This window comes from Eutrigla gurnardus (assembly GCF_963514095.1).
Source record: "Eutrigla gurnardus genome assembly, chromosome: 14".
In the NCBI taxonomy this organism is placed as follows: Eukaryota; Metazoa; Chordata; class Actinopteri; order Perciformes; family Triglidae; genus Eutrigla; species Eutrigla gurnardus.
This window is the reverse complement of record NC_139937.1, coordinates 24305947-24332009: the sequence shown is the minus strand read 5'-3', so window position 1 is coordinate 24332009 and position 26063 is coordinate 24305947. Positions and strand designations below refer to the sequence as shown.

The following is a 26063-nucleotide window of genomic DNA, read 5'->3' as shown; positions in this document are numbered from 1 at the left end:
TCAGGCCAGACCCCCTACAAAGGTTCAGTTTGTCACCTTTTCCACCCTCATGAGTTTGCAGGTATGGGTATAGTAGTGTATCTGCTGCTGAGGTAGGAGTATCATAGAATATATCAGTATTATTGCACTGTCACTGTCTCAACGTGTCATATAAAGCTTTTGCTAATGGAAATATCTACAAGCAAGAAATTAGCTCAAATTGTTAACACAACCTTGAATGTCGATATCAGCACAGGAACTACAGGAAGCCTTCACATGCACATCCTGGGGCAATAAAAGCCTACACACAGGTCCAGCAACAGGTATCGTTTACTGGTAGGAACCATGAGGAATTCCTAGTTTTACACCGTCAGGCTGATTAAAGCTACTAAAACATTGCATCTATGTTTGTTGTTGTGAGTTTGTCTCTTTTTGTTGGGTGAACCAGGGTCTAATGCAGGACTTTAACGCCAAAATGGACTATCCCATCCATAGTCATGGCAGGCCTCTATTCTGTTACCAACTGGTATGGAGTGTTTCTTCTTCTTTGAGGTTTATTGCTGGTTAGCAACAGTAAATTCACCCATTAGTGCCACCAACTGGTATGGAGTGTTTCTTCTTCTTCGTCTCTGTAGCTGTGTGTACCATTACCGCCCTCTGGCGGCCGTCCAGCATAGCAACACTGATACCGCCCGGTCTGCACATCACAGCCAAGTAAACGGAGAAGAAGGCTCGAAGGGGAAGACACACTTCAAACACTTTTTCACTTTTCCAGAGAGCAACAGAGTGCTGTCAACTTAGCGATCAATGATTTGCCGCAATCATAAAAAGTGGACGGACTCTGACAGCTGAAGTTACGAGCTGTTTAAAAAGGTTTGTAAAACGACATTTAAGCTTCTTCTTTTTGTTCTTTTCTTACTTTCACTTTCGTAGTTCGAACTTCCTGTCGGATTTTAACGTTAAAACGGTGTGAGAACGCTTTCCTGATGACATCACCGTTGTTACTAATGATGCATTAACTAAACTGAGATGTTTTCACCAAACCGTTTGACAGTTTGACAGTTCGGTAAAGTTGGAGATATATTCAGAGAGTCGAACTTCCGGGATCAATAAATCAGAAGTGAAACGTTTTTCAAACACAAATGATGGCTCTGACCGTAATATCATAGACTATGAGCTACAAGCACCAAAACCCCGATTTATTATACAAAAATAAACCGTCTGATAAACCGAGCTGAACGAAGAACATTGATCTCTATGCGCAGCCGGGCGAGTGTGCAGGGACCGTCTGCAAATTGCAAGACAAGAGCAAGACTGCAAACAAAAATCAATAACTCCACTGTTATACAGTACAGAGACTCCAAAATCACTACACACATCAAGGGGCTCCTTATGGTCATACTACAACAGCTATTTTGAAAATATGTGCCTTTTTATCATTTTGGTGGTTTTTAATGGTATTAATCATTAATATCTTCCTATATTAATCAATAACTCCACTGTTACACAAGACAAGATATTCATGATTAATACCAATGAAAGAATGACCATAACGAGACCCTTGATGTATGTAGTGATTTTGGAGTCTCTGTACTTGTTGCCACAGAGCCAAGGTCCAGCCAATAATCTTAATCTAATATGATCTAATAATCTTAAATACTGTGTCAGGCTGAATTAGTACAACATTGTAGTTTTAAAAACAACCACCCACTGCTTTGTACCTTTACGGAGCATCACAAGCTCGTTATGTGCCATGCACTCCTGTAAGTTTACATTTTGGCTGTGCCTCTATAATCAGACACTTTTTTTAATGATTTAATTTTGTTTCGGCGTTGTCATGTAACTGAGCCTTAATGTGTTTACCTGTTGAAATGATTGCTTTTCTTGGTGTTCTGATTGTTATAGTAAGACAGCATTCTGTGAATGATGTAAGTGTTCATGAGACAACAGAGGTTTGCATGAAGCCTGCGAATAAGAAGTGTTAATATTCCCTCATTTTATTTTACAGCTACTTGATCCTCAGTGGCAGCGACTGGTAGAAAAACAATGGCCAAAGGTAGGAGCGCCGGTATTCTCTCACACAGCTGTTACTCAAAAAAGCAAGAACATGCAACATGTTGTACAAATGTAGTGACAAATACATATATTTGATATATAATATGATGATATTATGATGTAATATATATAATGGAGTGTAAGAGAAAGAGTTAAATAGCTAAAAACAAAGCAAACTGAGAATAGACACGCAGTGTTTACTTCACTCACTAGTGCATGATTGTGTCTGAAAGTAGTCCATAGTACATAACGCAGTATTCACTCATGATATTTCACAACAGTCGACCACACATCACAGAGCCCTGCTGGTTTTTAGGATTTCTTTAGCCTTTTTGAAGAATTAAAGCTATATATTTGATTTACAGCCACAAACTTAGGATAACATCAGTCTTATCCTTGAAGGTCTTTTTCACTTAAAACAAAAAAAATCTGTTTTAAAGCCAGGAAGATGTATTCGAATACATTAAGTGCAGCAAGAGCATTTGAGAAGTCTTAACCTATGTAATTCTATTTGTGTGTGTGTGTGTGTGTGTGTGTGTGTGTGTAGACATAAGCTATTTTAATTTTCCATGAATTTGTTTCAGCTACGGGACCCTCGACAGCAGTTCCTGGTGTTGATACCGAGGGGGAAGATGAACGTGGAGGTAATATGACGTCTTCACACCAAATGCCTTTCAGTCTGTCTGTGATCAGTCGCTGATCAGATTGTCTGGAAACCCAGTATCTGAATAGTATTTGTACTTCGTTACTTCCCACCTCTGATTAAGGACTTCATGATTTATGAATTTTAAACTGAGTTACAGACGTCTCTGTCCGAATGTAAACCTAGAGGACAAATTAAGTGCAGCAAGGGCATTTGAGAGCTCTGTGTGTGTGTGTGTGTGTGTGTGTGTGTGTGTGTGTGTGTGTGTGTGTGTGTGTGTGTGTGTGTGTGTGTGTGTGTGTGTGTGTTGTGTTTAAAAAAGTATTAGGCATAAACACTAGACTGATCCATCATTGTGCAATTTTAATTTTCCAAAAATGTGTTTTTAGGTGCGGGACCCTCGACTGGAGTTCATGCTGGTGGTTTCATGAGGAATAGAAGACGGAGGAGAGGTAATATGACGTCTTTTCACCAAATGCCTTTCAGTTTGTCTGTGATCAGTCGCTGATCAGATTGTCTGGAAACCCAGAATCTGAATATTTGTACTTCGTTACTTCCCACCTCTGATTAAGGACCTCATGATTTATGAATTTTAAACTGAGTTACAGACGTCTCTGTCCGAATGTAAACCTAGAGGACAAATTAAGTGCAGCAAGGGCATTTGAGAGATCTGTGTGTGTGTGTGTGTGTGTGTGTGTGTGTGTGTGTGTGTGTGTGTGTGTGTGTGTGTGTGTGCGTGTGTGTGTGTGTGTGTGTGTGTGTGTGTGTGTGTGTGTGTTTAAAAAAGTAGTAGGCATAAACACTAGACTGATCCATCATTGTGCAATTTTAATTTTCCAAAAATGTGTTTTTAGTTTTGGGATCCTCGACTGGAGTTCATGCTGGTGTTGTCAGCTGGCTCAGTGGACTGACGGGAGGTAATATGACGTCTTTTCACCAAATGCCTTTCAGTTTGTCTGTGATCAGTCGCTGATCAGATTGTCTGGAAACCCAGGATCTTAATTTGAAAAAACTCCTAATTTAACCGTTCGCCTGGCTCAGTCCAAAGTTTAAAAACCTTCCAACCTAAGTAAGACGCTAAATCTTGTTGAATTGTAACAATAAAAACAAACTTTGGAGGGACGAGTTGTTCTCCTGTGCCTCCAGTCTTTATGCTAAGCTAAGCTAAATGTCTCCTGGCTTTGTGTTTCGTACGGGGAAGTTGATTTAATCAAATATTTAAAACCTGAGTTACAGACGTTTCTGTCTGAATATAAATCTACAGGACAAATGAAGTGCAGCGAAAGCATTTGAGAGCTCTGTATGTAAGTCTTCTGTGTGTGTGTGTGTTTGTGTTGAAAATACTAGCAGACATAAACACTACGATCGTTTGAAATTGTGCAATTTTAATTTTCCTGAATTTGTTTCAGCTCGACCCAAGACTCCTCGCGTTGATGCCAAAGGTTCAGTGACGGAAGGTAATATGACGTCTTCTAAGCAAATACCTTTCAGGGTGCCGCTCTTCCCCTCTTCAGATCCACCCGTCCCTCTGCCTCAGTCCAAATATGGTCACGTCCGTTCACTGGTTGCAAAACCTCCAAGATGGCGACAGCCAAAATGACGTCACCACGACAACGTCCGCAGGAAATCACACAAGCCAGGAAGTGAAGTGATCTGAACCGAGGGGAGAGAGGAGTGACAAAATAAAACAGGAAAGACTAAACATGAATGAGTGATTTGAAGCTCCGAACCGAATGTCAGGGCGGAACTATGCAAACATATCTCGTTGATATTGTACAGTGTTACGTAAGAAAAGGGAAAGTACGTCGGCTAAAATAGACTCACGTTGTTCCTGCACAGTAAAAGTCCCATAAGGACGGATCAGATAAGCCTGATTGGTCTATTCGTCTCTGGGGGCGTGTACCAACGTTTGATTGACACTTGTCTGGCCTTGCACGTTTGGCCCATGAAAGTTCCCTTTGAATTGACCAGGTGGAGACGATGGCGTCTGTTATAGAGCTTGGAAACGCTGGCTGATTTGAGTCAGAAAATCAAGAGCTTCCAGAAGATTCTCAGTGAAACCGACCTCCACAAACGTTCCACAGACATTCCATAGATGGAGACAACAGAAATACAGGACACGGGCTTTTTATGGTGTTAACCTGCAGCCGACAGTCTGTGAGACGATCAGGGAGGTTTGAGAGAATATGAAGTGATTTGCTCCGGTACAGAGGTTGTCAGACAGCAGACCAAAAGGTAAAAGACCAAAAACTAGCCCTTAAAGGATCCGCATGACATTAAGACATTTATATAGCAGCAAACGACGATTTGCTATGAAGAGATAGTGGAGTAAAAGTACAGATATGTTTAAAATGTAGGGAGTAACAGTAAAACGTTGTCCATGAAATAATTACTAAAGTACAGATACCTGAAAATTCTACTTAAGTTTACTTCCCACCTCTGATTAAGGACCTAATGATTCAAACAAAGACTATTCAGGTGTTCGTACTGGGAGGTTGATTTAATCTAATGATTAAAAAAGATTATTATAAAGAGTTAGAAGTCTCAGTCTGAATGTAAATCTATAGGAAGAATTAAGTGCAGCGAGAGCATTTGAGACGTTTATCAGGTGAAACCGGTAATTGATCTTTATGATATTAATAAGGAGATTTTCAGTTTATTTTGCATTGACATGTAACATTCTAATTCTTCTATTCTGACAGTGATTATGTGATCATTTTACATTTCCTCTCTCTTCAGAGCGATACTGTGTGGATGAACATTGTCCTGTGCTGATCCAGAAGGTGAGTGATGTAACGTCTGACTTGGATTCTAAAACAATGGATTCGTCTACATTGATTGATCTTTTCTCTGTTTTAGATCATTAACTGCATCTCTTTGGGTTTTGGGCTGTTGGTCAGACAAAACATTTGAAGATATCAATGTAGATGTAAGGGAATTGTGATGGGTACCTTTAACCATTTTCTGAAATATTATAGACCAAATTATATAACTAAAGTTAATAAATGAAGGGAAGAATCGACAGATTCATCAATAATAGAACTGGTACTGTATATAATAAAGGTTCTGGTACTGTTGTCAATCACAACAGAGCAAAGACAACCGTTGGGCTGAATGTTATTACGCCTGGGAAAATAGTTCCTTACAAGAACTGAATTTCAAGGTAGAAAGAGGATTTTAATTACGAGGTGGGTTTTAACTAAACTTGACATTTTCAGGTAAATTCTGTTAAGTTTATTGAATATGAACAAAATGTAAACAAACTGTAAACAGATGACCGATGTTGTTGATGGACAGTGACATGTAGTAACACTGGTATGATCCTTTAAGCAGGTAATAAAATAAAAGTCAGGAACCCGTTAACAGAAATACAGTAGTTATAAAAGAGAAGTTGCCAAAGAAATATGTACATCTACATCAGTAACCAGTCAAGTGGACAAACATCAGTTGTTTCACTATCTTGTGAAGTTTGGATGATGTTCTCCACATCCATGTTTCTAAAACAGACATTGATGATATTTAAAGAGTAAAATCTATAATCATCCCAGCAGAGAAATTTAACTTTTGCTTCATGAACATTTCCTTTGAATTTTCCAGGTGGAGACGGTGGCGTCTTTTATAGAGCTGCTTTTTGAAACGCTGGCTGATTTGAGTGACGGGGAGCTTGGGGATTTCAAGAAGGTCCTCTTGTCTCGCACTGACTTCCGTCAGTTTGAGCTCCCATCCATGCTGTTTAAGATAACAGGACATCAGGACATGGTGTTTTTAATGGTGTTGCACTACAACGAAGAGGCTGTGAATAAGACCAAGGAGGTTTTGGAGAAGATCAACAGGACTGATCTGGTGCAGAGGCTGTCAGACAGCAGCTCAGGACCCAAAAGTAATAACAATAAAGAAAAAACATGTCAAAATCCCCAAAATGTTGAATCAATGACTTTTGCCACTTTTCCCCTCAGAGCAAGACTCAGGTGAACACCGGTCTGGAGTGATCAGGAAAGTGAGTAATGTTACATCTGTCTGACTGAGTACAACACAGCTTTCATTCACCTAATGCAGGTTCATTCATGGACTACATATTTATTTAATGAACGTATTATTTTTCAGGTAGCGACAAGAGTAGCTGTTCAACAGCTGATTTTGGAAACCCTGAATGATTTGGATGATCTGAGGTTTGAGAGATTCAGGAGTTTCCTGAGGTCGATTGTCCGTCAGAAGAAACTCTCATCCTTCCCATTTATGGGGCGACACAGTTATAAGAAAGGCAGAAGGATGACCGTGTATCTGATGATGGAGACCTACGGCCAACAGTCTGTGGAGTTAACCACGGAGGCTCTTAAACAAATGAACAGGACAGATCTGATACAGAGGTTACCAAAGCCCAGTTCAGGACTCACAGGTAAGACATAAGCCCCTTTACTCCGCCTTCTCGTTGCAGGATGATCACTCCTTCTTTCTTTTTGGTGTCAAAGGTACAGAGACAGAATGGAGGCGTGGTGGCGGCGTTATGCCACAAAGTCCAGTATAAATGGTGCGATTGTAAAGATTAAAACAAAAACACAACATAATCATGTGTCTAATAATTAATTTATATAATTCATAATAATAAAAAGGTAAATCTGATTGAGTTCTGTGTTTTGTACTGAAATTCTTTTATTTTCTTTTGAAGCAACTGTGTCTCATTAAAAGTGATTATTAGTGATTCAATTAGATTTGAATTGTCTGAGTTATTTAATGTCTTTTCTCCTCAGAGCAACACTTTGTGGATGAACATCAACCTACACTGTTGCTGAACGTGAGTATGACTATATTTTACATTTTAAATCATCATAAATGATAAAACAAACCAAACAGTGAGTTTCTTAAATTGCCTCTCACTGTTAATGTTGAGCTCTTAAGTAATAATGTTATGATGGAAAAGAGAGAAAACCATTTCTTTGAGCTCCTGTTACAGAAACATGATGCGTTGAGATCAGAAAGGAGTTATTAATTAATATGAATTAAAGGATGGAGGGACTCATATTTGGCTTTGATGTTAAGAAATAAAAACACTTAATACTTTTAAAAGAAAATGAAATCAGTAGAAAAGATATTAGTGTTTCATTGTCTTGAGTGATCATGCAGAAAAAACTAATCTTATAACATTTACACTCGACGTCTATAACACTGACAAAATGCAGATAAATTCATCTTTAACCGTCCCAATTGGGAAATTACACATTTACACAGGATTTGAAACGGATTCTTTTGGAAACAGTGAAGACTTTGAGTGAGGAGGAGCTGAAGAAATTCAAGTGGTTGCTGAAGCTCACACTCTTCATGAAGAGGGTCCGACACATGAACTGGGAAACATCGCACAGTAGTGCAGACCTACTGGTGGAACTGATGGTGGAGACCTGTGGTTTGCAGTCTTGGGAGGTGACCATCGACATTTTAAGGGACATGAACAGGACTGATCTGGTGACGGGAATGTCCAACTCAGGATTCAAAGGTCAGAGAGAAAAATAGAAATATATTTTAAAGAAAGTGGTTAAAACTTTATTCAACCGCCCATGAAAAATGTTATAAAATAAATAAAAAGGGCAGCAAAGCAATAACATGCAGCATCAGCCAATTGAATCCAGCCTCTTTGATTTTTGTGATGTCACTGGAATTAATTTGGTGTAATTCTTTTTTAAATATAAGTACAATGTACAGTTAAATACAGTACATGTAGGCCAAATAATCACTTTGCTGTTGACTTTAATCAGCACCTCTGTTACGATAAGATAAACCTTTATTAGTCCCACGGCGGGGACATTTACAGGATTACAGCAGCAAAGAGGATAGTGCAACAACAAGAGGCAAAACAGAATGTAATAAATAACAGATATTAACAAAATACTACTATTTAAAAATGTAATCAAGTACAGACTGAGTAGTTGAGTTCACATTATTGTATAATAGAATACATGACATTTTGATATTGTTATTGCACATGAATGACCGTCAATTGAGGAATGGTTGAATAATTGACAGTTATTGGTATGACCAGGCTACTGGGTGCCGTGTTTATCATGCAATATTATTGTGGATTGATACACAATGAATATTAAATTAAATAGTTTGACACAATTTTCACATGATAATTTTATCAAAGGAAGTATTTGTTGCATGGCTTCTGCATTGAGTGAGTAGAGTGTTCTGAAGCAGAATATGTTATTTTCTAATTATTTATTTATATTTTGTTCAAAAGCAACTAAGTCTTTTAAAGTCTGATTTGGAATCGGTCAGTTATTTTCTCTTTTCTTCCTCCTCAGAGAAAATGTCAGTCCAGTTGAAGCTTTTGGAAACGCTGGAAGATTTCAACTACGATGAGCTCGAGAAATTCAAGCATGTCTTGCAGGACAGTAAAATGGAGAAAGGCCTCCCAAGAATCTCCAGACAGAGAATGGTGCTGGCAGGCAAAGCTGGAATAGTGGAGCTGATGATGGAGACCTACAGCCAACAGGCTTTGGAGGTGACCAGGGAGGTTTTAACGCAGATGAACAGGAGTGATCTGGTGCAGAGGTTGTTGGACGTTAGGTCAGGATCCAAAGGCAAGTTTGTTTTTGTTTATTTCACTTTAATGCCTTTTTTTTCTTAAATCAAATTGCATGTGGACGGTCAAACAGCCATTTAAATTTGTGGTTTGAATAACGTCCGTTGAAGCACATGCTTCAATTAGATCAGATCAGTCAGTGTTTCAGCCATGCAAGGGGCTCCATGGTAATGTTGGTGTTTGTCCTTCGGTGTGACGGACACACTGGACCATTATTGGATGCATCACAATTACATTTTGTCCAGAGATCTTTGATGATCCTGGACTTTTCCCTCAAGTACCAGTGAACTCTTGCATGGAGTGCCAAGAAATGTTGTTTCTACATTCATTGTGCTTTGAGGATGCATCGTAATCCCTTTGGTGATCCTCAGACTTTTCCTTGAATTATTATTCTCCAGGACTTTAATTGCAACACAAAAAGGCTGCTGAACTAACTACATAATGATGATTGTAAACACTGTAGCTGCTCCATCAACACTTAGAATAACATAATTTAGACATAAATACAGCAGCGACCTTGTTGATGGACCGTAGACAGTCTCTGGTTCCTCCACATAGAACCTCACATTAGACCCAACCAGACTATCGTAGACCTCTGTGAAACCACTACGATCTCAGTGAGAATCTCAGTGCTGACAGGCTTTCCCCCTCATGCTAATTATTCACTTGAAATATTTCAAGTTAAATACCACATTAATCACATGACCTTATATATCAAAATAACAATTTGAAACAAATTCAGACATGTCTTCACAAGTGCCTCCGGGACGCATGGAGCCTGAGGGTGGTGGAAGCGTTATGGTAATCCTCACATCAGTTCATCACTTTCATTTGTTCATTTATGTTATGTTGCAAAAAGCCCCATCTCCACTTATTTCCAAACATCTGGTCCTCTGCAGCAGGACTGCAGCGACTGGACTAAAGTTGAACCTGACGTGAACAGTGCAGATGCAGATGAGGCTCCGACGTACAGGTGAAAAAAGAATAAGGTCCTAAATCCTGCATCACAGCAAACTGGAACTATATTCTAGGGATATATGCTCATCTTTTTTATTTCATTTGTTATTTTTCCATGGCTTGCTGTAGCCTACAGTCTGACGCGGGAAACTTTGAATGCAGCGTCTCTGGCTTGCGCTGGGTCTGCAAGGAAAAGGTCAGCTTAAAGTATCAGTTCTGCTCTTGGGAAGGACATATGAAGAGGATGGAGTCGATGCAATACATGCCTGCAGGTCCCCTAATGGACATCACAGTCATCGCCGGGAAGCTATTTGAAGTACAGCTGCCACACTGGATCTGCATAGGTAAGTGGACAGAACGTGCCCCTTGGCACCTTACTGTTAAATCAGATGCCCACATTACGAGCCAAAAACCTCCCATTACAGCTTAGTTTCGATGTGCATATACTTTTAAAACGACAGTACTGAGCTAGCTTAGTCAGCTAAGCAAAGTAGATAACTTGGATGTTAACGGAAACTAACTCCAGAAGAAACTAAAAAGTATTCCTTCAGACTTCGTTGGCTCTGATGAAATAAGAGGTCCGGGCGGACTTTCTTTTCATCTGCGGCTTTTTGGTGGATGCAGTCATTTCCGACGTAACTACTGTATGTCCGTTTGCTCTTTTTCGGCAGCTAAAGAATCCATCCGTATGCTGTACATAAGCTCTTGAGAAAGTTTGTCGCTACATGAATGTCTTCCAAGGAGAGAGTTCTCCTTTCTTCTTCTGTAGCATTTGCAGTCAAAGTTACAGATTTCCTCCATTTCGCTGTCTTTATCCCGTTGAAATGTAACCGTAGATATAGCGTCTGATATCTTCCGCTCCAGCGCCGCTGCGGCCGACGTGGACGCTGTATCAGTAGCCATGTGTTTCGCTTCTAACATAACAGCGCGTGAATGGCCAACGGTAATCAGTATGGAAATGAACTGCATCGCCGTCATGTTTTTCGATTTTTTCAGAAACTACAAATACAAAATGTATACTTTTACGACAACCAATACTGTTATCTGAAACATGGAGTGGCTTCTTCATGATCTCAACTTGCATATTCTGCAAAAAAAAACGAAAATCACTCATTTTGAAAAAAAAAAACTTATTTTGTCATTTACGCGAATTCGCTGGTTTTGCCATGGCGGGTCACATTTGAGCAACTTTTAGACAGCTGAAACTCAGGACCACAGATGGGTTTGGGGCAATGCATATCGAATACAGTGTTGTTGAACCTCTGACAGCTGTGTGGAATTGATGAAAAACAGTATAATATGGGATCTTTAAATTCCAGACAGCATGAGTACAACAGCTGATGCAATCCTTATGTTATGTGCTCTTATGTTGTGCAGACGACAACCCTGAAATATGGGACAAGTTTGCAGTCCTGCACATAGAGGACTGTGGAGATGTCGTGGAGAAAGCATCCGAGGTCACATCGCACCACGTCAAACTGTCCGAACCAGTTTTCTCTATCAGAGCATTCCTGGTGAAACTTGGCATCCCATTCAAGATACGGTGTGATGTTTTAATATACAAGATCAACACAGCATTCCTCACACTCCTATCTGATCCCACGTGATCCTGGTCTAAAACAGGTTATTTCATATCTTATTGTCACTAATTCCACAAATCACATGATGAAAACGCAGCACAGGCAACTCATGTTTTTGTCCCAACAGCAACTGGACAAGAGCTACGGATACAAAATCATCAAAAAGCCGCCGCCACAGGAGTACCTGAAAATGGAAGATCGTTTCATCCTCACAGCAGATTTCCACGGTGCAGAAGTTCGTCCTGAAGTATGTTTGACTGAAATAAGATTATTTCAGTGCTTCAAACCTAAAATCAACCTTTTTATTTAAAGCAACACTTAAGAACTTTTCCTCTTCGGTCCCCCTACAGGTTGGAAGGGAATTGTCCATTACTGCTGTCGTAAATAATTTAGCCTGGACGATGTCCAGTGACAAGGTAGAGTAGCTAACGCCTTAGCTAAGATTAGCTAACATGAGCCATAGCGATAGTTACATATATATATATTAGCACAATAGCTAACACCTTAGCTAACATGAGCCAATAAAATAATCGACAATGTATTGTACACAGATGCACACTGATGGAAAAAAAATGATTACCGGTATTATTTACAAGTCCAGCAGCAACAAAACCAAGTCACCATCCGTCTTGCATTTTGTAGCCTCCTTCAGCTCTCGAGTGTGAGCCGGTCCGATGTTCACTCTCATACAAGCTCTTTATTTGTCATGCTCCCGTTTTCTTTCCTTCGCCTCATCAGACATTATACTCCTCCTTTTCTTTGCAGGCTCTGCCATGATACCAATTTTAGCTGCAATGTCTCTTCTACGCACCTGCCGGGTGTTCTCCCACTGATCTCCACGCAGAGCCTCCACCTACCGGCTTTTGAAACGCTTGCCGTAAAGCAGGTCAAATTGTAGTCTCATTACAATTGTAGAACTACAAAACCACTACCCTACGAGGCAAAGTTACATAGTGCGGTTACAGCTGATAGAGGGCTGCAGAGCGAATGCTTTTTTGAGGTGATGAATCACTGAAACTATTTTGGAAACATTATTTTAAGGCACTTAATACTCTTTAGTGTTGCTTTAAATATCTATGAACAATGTGAGCGTTATGTTATTATGAATATTTAAATAATACATTTAAATATCTGAAATCATGACATTTTACCAATATTTGGCAGTTATCATTTTTGCCCCCTTCTGTTCATGTCTTTGATTTAGATGAGAAAAAAAACGTACTAATCGCTGTTGCAAACTCCGGATGCTGAGAGTCTAACTTCCTTTTCCCATAATTTATTTTTTTTCCTCAGTACATACAGCTCATATATGAAAGCATGCCAAATTACTCCGAAGTGTTCATAAGAAATCCAGACGCAGACTTTGCACTCAAGCTCAAACACAGTAAAGAGCTTCAAACAGTATGGAACCATATGATTCGAAAAGGTCAGATTTAAATAATATCACCAGAATTCATCTGAATAGCCTATTAAACACTTTTAACTTCCACTGTCACTCAAATATGTATCATGAGTGAAGCCAAAATATGTCTCTTTTCTTTTCCTCCTTTTTCTTTTTCAGAAGAATACCAAAACACCGGTCACATACAAGGTAAGACATGGCTCAACGGTCTGACCGAAGAGTCGGTTTGGTCTAGGAGTGGGTTGATAAAACCCAGCAGCATATTAAATATTCATAAACGGTGTTTTAGTCAGAGTGTTATCAGGATGTAACCGTGCTTCCTATATGACAGTTGCAGACATCGCTGGACTGACGTCCTCCACACCTGCTTCCGGTGACCGTGAGTTGTTTTTAACACGAGACATTATATTAATATTGGAAATATTGGAACCAACATTTGTATGTTTTTTAAGCATTGAGGACGAGGTGTTTCTATGTGTAATATTATGTTTGTATATTATGTGTCTTCATAATAATAAAAATAATATATATTATTACAATTTAATTATAACATTTATATAAATATTAATTGTAATAAGAATAATTACAGATTTAGCTTAACGTGTTGTATTGAGTTGTCGTATTGCATATTGAACAAACCCCTTAACAAAATAATCAATAGTGCAAGAGAGAGAAATGTCTCTTAAAAGACAAATAAATAAAATTCAATAAAATTTGCTCATAAAATCTTTCAGACAGACCTAACAAACCCTACAAAACCATTTTTTTTTTTTACAAATCGTCATTATGTCTTATTTCGGCATCCTTTTTATACGTGCGCACGACACTGTTTACGTCGACGTTTTGAAGACGCGTTACTATGGCAACGTGCCAGACGTTTAACAGCTGAGAACGTAGATCCGATAGATGAAGATAAAAAGGCTAGTTGCTCTACGAGGGCGCCAACATAAGCAGCAACACGTATATGATGAACAGCAACTTCACTTGTTGAAGAGTAAATATGCAAAACGAGCTAAAGTTCACCTTTCATAATTATTTTTAAGCCACAAGCTCAAATTCCGACGCTCTTTGAATACGTCACACGGAAAGCAAAGTGAACGTTAGATCGCGGCATATTTTTGACTCTCCTATAAGCTATCACTCTGGGGGGTCTGCTATGGCAAGTGCGACACCTAGTGGTAAAGGTCGGTATAACCGGTTCTCGCTTTGGCCCAGACCGGTTTGAAAACGTTTAAACCGGCTGAGCATGTATCTGGGATTTCCACGTTCAAAGCAGCAATAGTGGTTATTATGGAGCTCACGCAAATATATACACATAAATGACGGGCAAACATTCCTATGAAATATTATTATCTTAATCTGGCATCCAAGAGGACACTTCATAAAAAAGAGTTGAGGACAAATTCAGGAGGAAATGCATTTTAATCGTCTATCTTTACCTTGAAAGACAGCCTTTTGTTTGCTGTGTGTCTGAAAAAACACGCATTAACACTCTTTCATGAAGCAATTTTGAATTTGTTTCAGACGGGAGAGGGTCAGCTGAAGCGGCTGCTGTGAACACCGTGGCAGGAGGTGGATGCACAGGTAAGGTGATGTCTTCATCGTGAACGCTGCCTGCCATCGGACACCGATCAGATTGAGACTGTTGAATTCAAATGAATTAGTTTGACACTTATTGTGTTATTTCTCAGAGTTTGCACATTGAGGATAGAGCCAGGAGACATTTAGCTTAGCTTAGCATACAGACTGGAAGCAAAGGGTAAGCCTGGTTCAGTCCAGAACTCCTAAAAACCACAACATTGGGACGAGCTCGCTGTTCTCCAGTTCCTCCTGTCTCTGTGCTAAACTAAGCTAAATGTCTCCTAGATTTGTGTGTGTGTGTGTGTGTGTGTGTGTGTGTGTGTGTGTGTGTGTAGAGTACAGACACGAGGGCTGTATCTATTCAATTAAATTGTATTTATAGTGTCATATCACAACAGCAGTCATCTCAGGACACATTGAAAATGTAATAAATCATGAGCATATTCTAGTCCTGTTCAGAGTCCCAACATCCCCAGGAGCGTTGCAGCGACAGAGGCGAGAAAAAACTGCCTTAAAGCAACACTTAAGAACCATTCCTCTTCGGTCCCCCTACAGGTTGGAAGGGAATTGTCCATTACTGCCGTTGTAAATAATTTAGCCTACCCCAGCCTACCGTCGCACGCACGTTATTTGTTTGTATGCAGAACCGGCTCTGGAAACGATGAACGATTTGAACGATGTCCAGTGACAAGGTAGAGTAGCTAACGTCTTAGCTAAGATTAGCTAACATGAGCCATAGCGATAGTTACATATATATTAGCACAATAGCTAACGCCTTAGCTAAGATTAGCTAACATGAGCCATAGCGATAGTTACATATATATTAGCACAATAGCTAACGCCTTAGCTAACATGAGCCAATAAAATAATCAATGTATTGTACACAGATGCACACTGTTGGGAAAAAAATGATTACCGGTATTATTTACAAGTCCAGCAGCAACAAAACCAAGTCACCATCCGTCTTGCATTTTGTAGCCTCCTTCAGCTCTCGAGTGTGAGCCGGTCCGATATTCACTCTCATACAAGCTCTTTATTTGTCATACTCCCGTTTTCTTTCCTTCGCCTCATCGGACATTATACTCCTCCTTTTCTTTGCAGGTTCTGCCATGATACCAATTTGAAAACTACCTAGCTGCAAAGTATCTTCTACACACCTGCCGGGTGTTCTCCCACTGATCTCCACGCAAAGCCTCCACCTACCGGCTTTTGTAACGCTTGCCGTAAAGCAGGTCAAATTTGTAGTCTCATTAGAACTACAAAAACACTACCCGACAAGGCAAAGTTACATAGTGCGGTTACAGCCAATAGAGGGCTGCAGAGCGAATGCTGAAGTCCCGTTGACCCGGTTTTGAGCTGATGAACCACTGAAACTATTTTGGAAACATTATTTTAAGGCACTAAATACTCTTTAGTGTTGCTTTAAAAGGCTTTTAGGCAGAAATCTGGTGCAGCCCAGGCCCTCGGGTTTCAACTGCATTTGGTGTTGGTAGTACTATAGTAGAAGTATAGTATATAGTATCTATCTTCTCATCTTACTCTTGGCATGAAAGTGCGTCTCCCAAAAATGTCGTATCGTAGAAACTTTAGATGCAAGAGCTTTACAGAATTTGGAGAACACGTAACTTCGTAGCTGTAAACTGAACCCTTATTCTTTCAGATGTAGTTTAATGCCAGAGTTAGAAATCCACTATTTGATCATCAAAATGAACCTTTTCCTCTGAAGAAAATGTACAAAGTTGTAATCAGGCATTCCTCCTTCTTTCCTCAGGGGCTCAGTTCGTGGATAAACATAGACTCCAGCTGATCAAAAGAGTGAAAAACATTGAACCCATTTTTGATGAGCTCCTCGACAAAGGCATCATCCAACAAGAGAGTTACGATGAAATCTTGGCGAGCCGCACTGATCAGGAGAAGATGAGGAAGCTCTACTCCGGTCCCCTGACTGCTGCCGGACCTGACGGCAAAGACGTCTTCTACGCAATCCTCGAGGAAAGGGAGACATATCTCATTGCTGACCTCAAGAAGAAGAAGTGAAATTCATCATCAGACCAAAAATACATTCTACCTGAACACAAACAGTTTTTATATAATCAAAGTGGGGGAGATATTCATTTTAATGCTACGCGAAATGTTTAAACAGAGCCGTTTCCTCTTAAATCCAATGAAATGTATACTTATGTGGTCCAGCCCCGATCAATCAATGAATTATCAGACAATCATGTAAGAAACGAACAAGTTATCATCAGACATGTTTTTATCCAACAAATGACAAATGGAATGAAAGTCTAGTTTAAGTAAATGAAAACATAACATAAGCTTCATTTATACCAAATGTGCTTTTTTTAAATCACTTTTATCACAAAATGGTTTATATTTTTAAATGTATATACATTTATAATAAAATCTTCATGAGTGAAGTCAAAAGATGTCTATTTTCTTTTCCTCCTTTTTCATTTTCACAAGAAAAGACAGGTCACATACAAGGTAAGACCTGTCTGTCTCTACATGTCTCCCTGTGATAGACTGGTTACCTGTCTGTCTCTACATGTCTCCCTGTGATAGACTGGTTACCTGTCTGTCTCTTCATGTCTCCCTGTGATAGACTGGTTACCTGTCTGTCTCTACATGTCTCCCTGTGATAGACTGGTTACCTGTCTGTCTCTACATGTCTCCCTGTGATAGACTGGTTACCTGTCTGTCTCTACATGTCTCCCTGTGATAGACTGGTTACCTGTCTGTCTCTACATGTCAGCCCTGTGATAGACTGGTTACCTGTCTGTCTCAACATGTCAGCCCTGTGATAGACTGGTTACCTGTCTGTCTCAACATGTCAGCCCTGTGATAGACTGGTTACCTGTCTGTCTCTACATGTCAGCCCTGTGATAGACTGGTTACCTGTCTGTCTCTACATGTCTCCCTGTGATAGACTGGTTACCTGTCTGTCTCTACATGTCAGCCCTGTGATAGACTGGTTACCTGTTACCACCCCCGACCCTGAATACAGGATAAGCGGTGGACAATGGATGGGTAGATTTCTTAAATGTTCTAGAAAGTGATGTCACCAGGTAGGCTGTTGACCTGAATCCAATTCTTTTTCTTTCCCTCTAGCCTCAGGCGATCACTTCGTGGATAAACACCAGTGTGATCTGATCGACAGAGTGAACAACATTGAACCAATCTTGGATCATCTCCTGAGAGAAGTTGTAATCCAGCAAGAATTTTATGACAGAATGTCTGCCATTCCAACCACCCGGGAGAAGATGAGAAAACTCTTCGGAGGTCCCCTGAATGCAGCCGGACGCGACGGAAAAGACATCTTCTTCAAAATCCTTGAGGAGAAAGAGCCGTTTCTTGTTGCCAGTCTCAAGAAGAAGAACTCATAAATACTGTGTTGAATTCACCTGTTTTCTGCATCGCAAAGCAAATGTCAGGCCAGACCCCCTACAACGGTTTAGTTTGTCACCTTTGTCACCCTCATGAGTTTGCAGGTATGGGTATAGTAGTGTATCTGCTGCTGAGGTAGGAGTATCATAGAATATATCAGTATTATTGCACTGTCACTGTCTCAACGTGTCATATAAAGCTTTTGCTAATGTAAATATCTACAAGCAAGAAATTAGCTCAAATTGTTAACACAACCTTGAATGTCGATATCAGCACAGGAACCACAGGGAGCCTTCACATGCACATCCTGGGGCAATAAAAGCCTACACACAGGTCCAGCAACAGGTATTGTTTACTGGTAGGAACCATGAGGAATTCCTAGTTTTACTCCGTCAGGCTGATTAAAGCTACTAAAACATTGCATCTATGTTTGTTGTTGTGAGTTTGTCTCTTTTTGTTGGGTGAACCAGGGTCTAATGCAGGACTATAACGCCAAAATGGACTATCCCATCCATAGTCATGGCAGGCCTATATTCTGTTGTTGCTTTACATTATGAACTAATATAAACGTAGATTCATCTGACAGCTATCTTCCTCTCACCTTTGGGTCCTGAGCTGATCTCCAGACGGCCTCGGCACCGGATCAGATCCTGATTCCACGTCCATGAGAGCTTCCCTAGTCGCCCTCTATTACCTTTTGTACGCCTCTATTCTGATCTGGTTTCATGTTTTTGTTTTGTTGCCTTGGGTTCATCTGCTGCCCGATCACCAACTCGTCCCAGATCCACACTCATCTGCAGTTCTGCACAGCAATAATCAGTTGATTCCCTCACCTGAGCCTTCCCGCCCATTTACTGGACTTTCATTAAGCTACGTCACTGTAATGCGACGGCTGATGAACGGCTTCCGGTCCAGCAGCTCCTCTTTCCGGTCGCTGTTACAATCAACTCTGTTGCCTGTAAACCAACTGACCAACACAATAATGTGGATTTAACCGTTCAGTTATATTTTTGCTATGTTAACCTTTTAATGTGTTATTGTTCTGCCCCGCGGGGCTTTGGGTTTTGTTTCCGGTGGGACACTTTTCAGTGACGGACCAGTCAAACACTCCTGTTCAATTTGGCTCCACTACGAACCTCAGTTAAACCCTTGTCTGTGTGTAATGACGTGTTTGAAGTTGTAAAATATAATATTATTATTTTATTAACCTTGGGTGATGTTATTTGTCAGATTAAACCCCGTTTATGTCGTTTTTGTGGCGGAGTTGAACGTGAGGTGTAATGATTAAACGTTCCACCAGGGGGCGTATGACGTCATGTTAAGCTCAGTTAACTGTTCACGCAACGCGAATGTTGAAAGCACAACAAACTATACTTTAGTTCATTTTCAGTTTTTTTGTTATTTCAATGTTACAAATTCAATATTATGTAAGAAATAAAAAATATGTAATTATTAGTTGGCTTACACTCACTTTTTGGAGATTTAATATTTGTTCATGTTGATGATTGTTGTTCATAATCAAGAATTCGTTTGCTGCAGTTATTTTTTTAAACATTTGTAACATGCTTGAAATAAATAAATACAAATGAAATAAAAAATATCACTGTCCAATGTCTGTCTCAATCCAATAACTATTTGTCTGCATGGAAGCAATTGTTAAACATGCAAAGGTTTTGAAAGGAAGCAAAGAAGCACCTTTCCTTTGCATTCAGAGAATTCAAACTGCTCTTATCATGGCTTGTTTACATCTGAACATTTCTCCCTTTAGGAACCTTCCTAAAAGCAAAAAAGTCTCGTTTTTCACGCCTCTCCTCGCGTTCATAACATCTCAGAGAGAAACTGCAGAACATCCAAATGTTGTCAAAGGAAAGTCGTTCAATAAATTGAGGCCGTTGGACATGAAACATTCAGAGCTCCTAAATTCTTACATGCAAAGAAGCCTGAAAGCTGAAAATACCACGAAGAACCACTCATAGCAAGCAGAAGATTTTATTATAAATGTATAAATTTAAAAATATAAAACATTTTGTGATAAAAGTGATTTAAAAAAAAACACATTTGGTATAAATGAAGCTTATGTTATGTTTTCATTTACATAAACTATACTTTCATTCCAATTTGTCATTTGTTGGATAAAAACATGTCTGATGATAACTTGTTCGTTTCTTACATGATTGTCTGATAATTCATTGATTGATCGGGGCTGGACCACATAAGTATACATTTCATTGGATTTAAGAGGAAACGGCTCCGTTTAAACATTTAGCGTAGCATTAAAATGAATATCTCCCCCAGTTTGATTATATAAAAGCTGTTTGTGTTCAGGTAGAATGTAGATTTGGTCTGATGATGAATTTCACTTCTTCTTCTTGAGGTCAGCAATGAGATATGTCTCCCTTTCCTCGAGGATTGCGTAGAAGACGTCTTTGCCGTCAGGTCCGGCAGCAGTCAGGGGACCGGAGTAGAGCTTCCTCATCTTCTCCTGATCAGTGCGGCTAGCCAAGATTTCATCGTAACTCTCTTGTTGGATGATGCCTCTGTCGAGGAGCTCATCAAAAATGGGTTCAATGTTTTTCACTCTTTCGATCAGCTGGAGTCTATGTTTATCCACAAACTGAGCCCCTGAGGAAAGAAGGAGGAATGCCTGATTACAACTTTGTGCATTTTCTTCAGAGGAAAAGGTTCATTTTGATGATCAAATAGTGGATTTCTAACTCTGGCATTAAACTACATCTGAAAGAATAAGGGTTCAGTTTACAGCTACGAAGTTACGTGTTCTCCAAATTCTGTAAAGCTCTTGCATCTAAAGTTTCTACGATACGACATTTTTGGGAGACGCACTTTCATGCCAAGAGTAAGATGAGAAGATAGATACTATATACTATACTTCTACTATACTACTACCACCACCAAATGCAGTTGGAACCCGAGGGCCTGGGCTGCACCAGATTTCTGCCTAAAAGCGTATTAAGGCAGTTTTTTCTCGCCACTGTCGCTGCAACGCTCCTGGGGATGTTGGGACTCTGAACAGGACTAGAATATGCTCATGATTTATTACATTTTCAATGTGTCCTGAGATGACTTCTGTTGTGATATGACACTAGAAATAAAATTGAATTGAAAAGATACAGCCCTCATGTCTGTACTCTACACACACACACACACACACACACACACACACACACACAAATCTAGGAGACATTTAGCTTAGTTTAGCACAGAGACAGGAGGAACCGGAGAACAGCGAGCTCGTTACAAGGTTGTGGTTTTTAGGAGTTCTGGACTGAACCAGGCTAACTGTTTCCCTTTGCTTCCAGTCTTTATGCTAAGCTAAGCTAAATATCTCCTGGCTCTATCCTCAATGTGCAAACATTACAGCGATCTTCTCGTCCAACTCTGAGAAATAACACAATAAGTGTCAAACTAATTCATTTGAATTCAACAGTCTCAATCTGATCGGTGTCCGATGGCAGGCAGCGTTCACGATGAAGACATCACCTTACCTGTGCATCCACCTCCTGCCACGGTGTTCACAGCAGCCGCTCCAGCTGACCGTCTCCCATCTGAAACAAATTCAAAATTGCTTCATGAAAGAGTGTTAATGCGTGTTTTTTCAGACACACAGCAAACAAAAGGCCGTCTTTCAAGGTAAAGATAGACGATTAAAATCCATTTCCTCCTTAATTTGTCCTCAACTCTTTTTTGTGCCCTCTTGGATGCCAGATTAAGATAATATTAAGATAATAATATTTCATAGGAATCTTTGCCCGTCAATTATGTGTATTTATTTGCGTGAGCTCCATAATAACCACTATTGCTGCTTTGAACGTGGAAATCCCAGATACATGCTTGGCCAAGTCCAAAGCAAATAACTTGTGCTGGATTCTCCTTTATTTTATTTATTTGTCTTTTAAGAGACATTTCTCTCTCTTGCACTATTGATTATCTTGTTACGGGGTTTGTTCAATATGCAATACGACAACTCAATACAACACGTTAAGCTAAATCTGTCATTATTATTATTATTTATATAAATGTTATAATTAAATTATAATAATATATATTATTTATATTATTATTAAGACATATAATATACAAACATAATATTACACATAGAAACACCTCGTCCTCAATGCTTAAAAAACACACAAATGTTGGTTCCAATATTTCCAATATTAATATAATGTCTCGTGTTAAAAACAACTCACGGTCACCGGAAGCAGGTGTGGAGGACGTCAGTCCAGCGATGTCTGCAACTGTCATATAGGAAGCACGGTTACATCCTGATAACACTCTGACTAAAACACCGTTTATGAATATTTAATATGCTGCTGGGTTTTATGAACCCTCTACTAGACCAAACCGACTCTTCGGTCAGACCGTTGAGCCACAGCTCGAAAGTGAAAGTAAGAATGAACCGCGCTAAATTAAATATATATTTACCCAGTTGGTCCGCCTCACTGTTGCAGTCGATCTCTCTCAGTATTTCCTCGGCCACTCGGGCAGCTCCGGCCTCGGTGAAAGTTTGGACCAAGACATTTGCGATAACCAGGAAGCTTTTCCCCTCCACTTTGTTGCGTCGGACCCGCGGCTCTTCCCTGCGGTCCAGCAGCTGGTCGCAGAAAGCTTCGAAGCCCTCCTTGGTCAGCTGCTCCAGCGCGTCCTTTATAGCCCTGCTGATGGTTTTGGGGGGCATTTTTTAACCGATAGATCCCGAACCGCCGAACCGCCGAACCAGACCCGCCGAGAGAAACGCGCTGAGTTTCAGGCGGGAATGATGCGTTCAATGCTATCGGGAAAAACATTTACTGTATTGTAGATAACAGGGAATCAATCGATCATCTATCTATCTATCTATCCATCCATCCATCCATCCATCCATCTAAAAGTCACTGTTTCTATAAACATACTATAATATAATGAACACAGCTGAAAATCCAAAGGTTGCTCGGGCCCTCCGAGATATCTTATCTCACGTGTATTGGGAGGAGTTTAGCGAAGTGTTGTGGAGTGTTAGTATTTCCGATTTGACGCAAAGGCCTGCTTATGATCTAGACCAGGGGATCCCAGATGCCAGGATTGCCAGGCCAAGGACCCCCATTCAGCTTATTTGTATTAATAATGAATAATCAATATTACTGTTGGGAAACAGTAACATTTATAACAGAAGACTGATTATTAATTATTTATAAACATCTTTAATTTTAGAATGTTTCTCTTTTGTTCGGCCTATTTATTAATTCTGTTTTTTAACATTCTGTCGGTGCTGTCTCAACATACAACAGTAATATTAACGGTAAACATATTTTCTTCTATTCATCCAACAGACGCGACAGTAGCAGCCTGTACAGCGTGTTACACAATGTAATAACAGACAGAAAGAGGTCAGACATTCATGAGAAGGTGTACGAAGGCACTGATCAATAACATATAAAAAAACATATATTAAAGTGGGAGTCCGTAACATTTCAGTGATTGACCAGGTACATTTCATTACTGCTGACTCACAATGGAGGATCAACAGGCAGAGAAAGAAGACCATTCAACTTCCGGTCCAAGAAAAAGAAACAAACAAACTAATGGAAGTAAAGAAGGAAAAGAATCATCAAGAAGCAAAGTGGCTCGCCTGCAGTTCCATCTACCGCCACAGAGGCCGCTAGAAGCAACGGATCTCAATCCCTCCCCTTTAAAACGTTAAATCTGCCTCAAAGTTTGCCTTTGGCTGCTAAATTATGCCCCTTTTGTGATGTGATGTTTTTATGTAACACTCTGAGATTCATTGAATGAAAAGTGCACTATAAATAAAATCTATTATTATTAATTATTATTAAAGTTTCCCCCTATTTGGAAAGCAGTGAATTGTATATAACACACAGTGAGCCACAGGAGGAAAGGCTGTTTATTATGACAACAAAGTACTAAACATGTCGTGTGTGCAGTCAGCCCCATCGTAGACATCGTTCATCCAGCATGGTGGAACGATGTTCACGTGTCCATTCACGGGAACGTTCCCCGAGGACAAACATCGGCCGTTCATGTCTTCACGTCAGGATTCTGCTGCTCTGCGAAAAAAACACGTTGAAAAACTGATCACTCATGATATGATGGATTGCTATGACTTCTATATTATTATTATCACTAATCTATATGATGGTTTCTGTTGTCACCACTTTTTAAATGTATTCTATTTTATTAATATTAATATAAATTATTATCATTACTGCTATTATGTCTGATTATTTTTTATTATTACTACAATTTGTGACCATCATTATACTCTCTACCATCACGTTTGTTTCTGTTTATCATTTATCATATTATTTTGATCATTCTTTATCATCATCTTCACTTTTTTTTCTTTTTTCCCTCTTCACTGTTTCTGTTTATTAACACTATTATTATTATTAAGATGATCATTATCTTTAATTATTCTTATCACTGTTATTATTATTATTGTTATTATTATTATTATTATTTGTTTTTATCTTTTTTCTCTCATTTTTTATTTTTTCAGTTGTAGCTTTGTTTTTTATATTTTGCCTTATTATTCTTGATATTAATTCCTGATGTCCACACACACACACACACACCACCACCATACACATATAAAAATGTCTCCCTGCTCGTGTATTTGTCCCGTATTGTTCACTTGAAATAATAATAAAAACACACACAAAAAGATATGATGGATGACACACCGCGTCCTTCACCGTTGATGGATCATTCTGAAGTTGTTTATTGTTGATATCTCAATTCAGATGGAAACACTCCTCTTATTATGTATTATTTGTTATAAACGGTCAGCATCCAGCCTGAAACGTGTTCAGAGATGTAGAATCAATCAAGTGTACCTGTTCCCCACCACGATCAGGATCTTGGGGCTGTAAACTTTTGGAGGGGGAAAAATATTTGAACAGTTACTCTACACTTTGTGCATTTCTTTACACATTCATAACTTAATGCTGTGACGACCCAGCTCTCTCCTTGTCGTCCCGTTGTGTGTTTTTTTCTTGCAGGCTCATTTCAGGTAGATGGGTGGAGCTGCTGATCTGACGAGATTCACCTGGGCAGCCTAGGCCCAAGTTATTTAGCTGGCTCCTCCTTCACATTGTCTCTCTCTCTCTGACGACTTGCTGCCTGTTTGGTTTGTGTGTTCTTTTGTGTTATCATCACCACCCTCAATTACAAACAACACTGCAGACATTACTGACTCTACAGATTACAGACTTCTTTGTTATGTTGTTTTGGGTTGCATTTATAAATAAAGTTCAGTTAAAGTTGCGTTAAAGGTGTGTTGTCTCCCACTTTGTCGTGCTCTATGAGCCAGGGCTATGACAAAATGGGGGCTCGTCGATCTATTTTTGAGTGGAATTATTAGACTTACTGTTTAGTATGTTTCAGTCAGTTTGTGCCAGTTTGTTGTTTCCTTAGGGATTGTTGTTCAGGGTGGTAGATTTTCAAGTTGCTGCTCTGTTTTGTTACTGGTAAAATGGATGGGAGATTCACACGTATGATTGGTTTGAGGTTTTGGTGGTTGGTTAAGGGAGCTTTTGGTCGTTTTGATTGTGTTGATCCACGAAGGTTTATATTTTCCAGATGTTTCTCGGTGTGAACTGGCAAGAGGAGAGCCATTGTTATAGGATCTCCGTGGCTGTGGGAAAGGGGCCAAATTGCTGGTCGTTTTCTTCACTCCACTGGTTTAGTGTGCATAAGTACCCCCCACATGTGACTCCCAGAAGACTAGGGTTGAGTTGGTTAGGTAAGATTTTGTTTTGTTTTGTTAGGTAAGGTTAGGGGGGGGAACTCTTCTTATGATTTTTGGTTTCTCTAAATGCCTGTCTGCATAAGGTAAATTGGGGAAATATATTGTGGATTTTGTGCTGTTTGATTAATTCCTACCTA

At 39.7% G+C, this 26063-nt stretch overlaps 2 protein-coding genes and 1 long non-coding RNA gene across 3 annotated transcripts in view; 1 reads left to right on the top strand and 2 right to left on the bottom strand.

Moving 5' to 3' along the window:
• Positions 1-19741, top strand: part of LOC311025012 (NACHT, LRR and PYD domains-containing protein 1b allele 5-like) — a 43105-nt gene extending 23364 nt beyond the window's left edge. The window contains exons 5-10 of the mRNA XM_084027676.1: positions 11919-12038; positions 13085-13217; positions 13353-13382; positions 13525-13572; positions 14718-14777; positions 17886-19741. Of these exons, the coding sequence (XP_083883802.1) occupies positions 11919-12038; positions 13085-13217; positions 13353-13382; positions 13525-13572; positions 14718-14777; positions 17886-18160 (666 nt within the window). The 3' untranslated portion in view covers positions 18161-19741. The remainder of the gene's footprint in view (positions 1-11918; positions 12039-13084; positions 13218-13352; positions 13383-13524; positions 13573-14717; positions 14778-17885) is intronic.
• A 390-nt stretch (positions 19742-20131) lies between these two features.
• On the bottom strand, positions 20132-23108 carry LOC311024448 (apoptosis-associated speck-like protein containing a CARD). The gene is made up of 4 exons (XM_084026862.1): positions 22605-23108; positions 22370-22417; positions 21665-21724; positions 20132-20783 (listed from the first exon to the last, which is right to left on the bottom strand). Exons 1-4 carry the CDS (start codon positions 22855-22857, stop codon positions 20518-20520), a joined length of 627 nt encoding a protein of 208 aa, XP_083882988.1. The 5' UTR covers positions 22858-23108; the 3' UTR covers positions 20132-20517.
• Positions 23109-24042: 934 nt separating this feature from the next.
• LOC311024278 lies at positions 24043-25073 on the bottom strand. The gene is made up of 2 exons (XR_014598290.1): positions 25013-25073; positions 24043-24223 (listed from the first exon to the last, which is right to left on the bottom strand). It is a non-coding gene; the product is annotated as an uncharacterized lncRNA (long non-coding RNA).
• Positions 25074-26063: the final 990 nt, after the last annotated feature.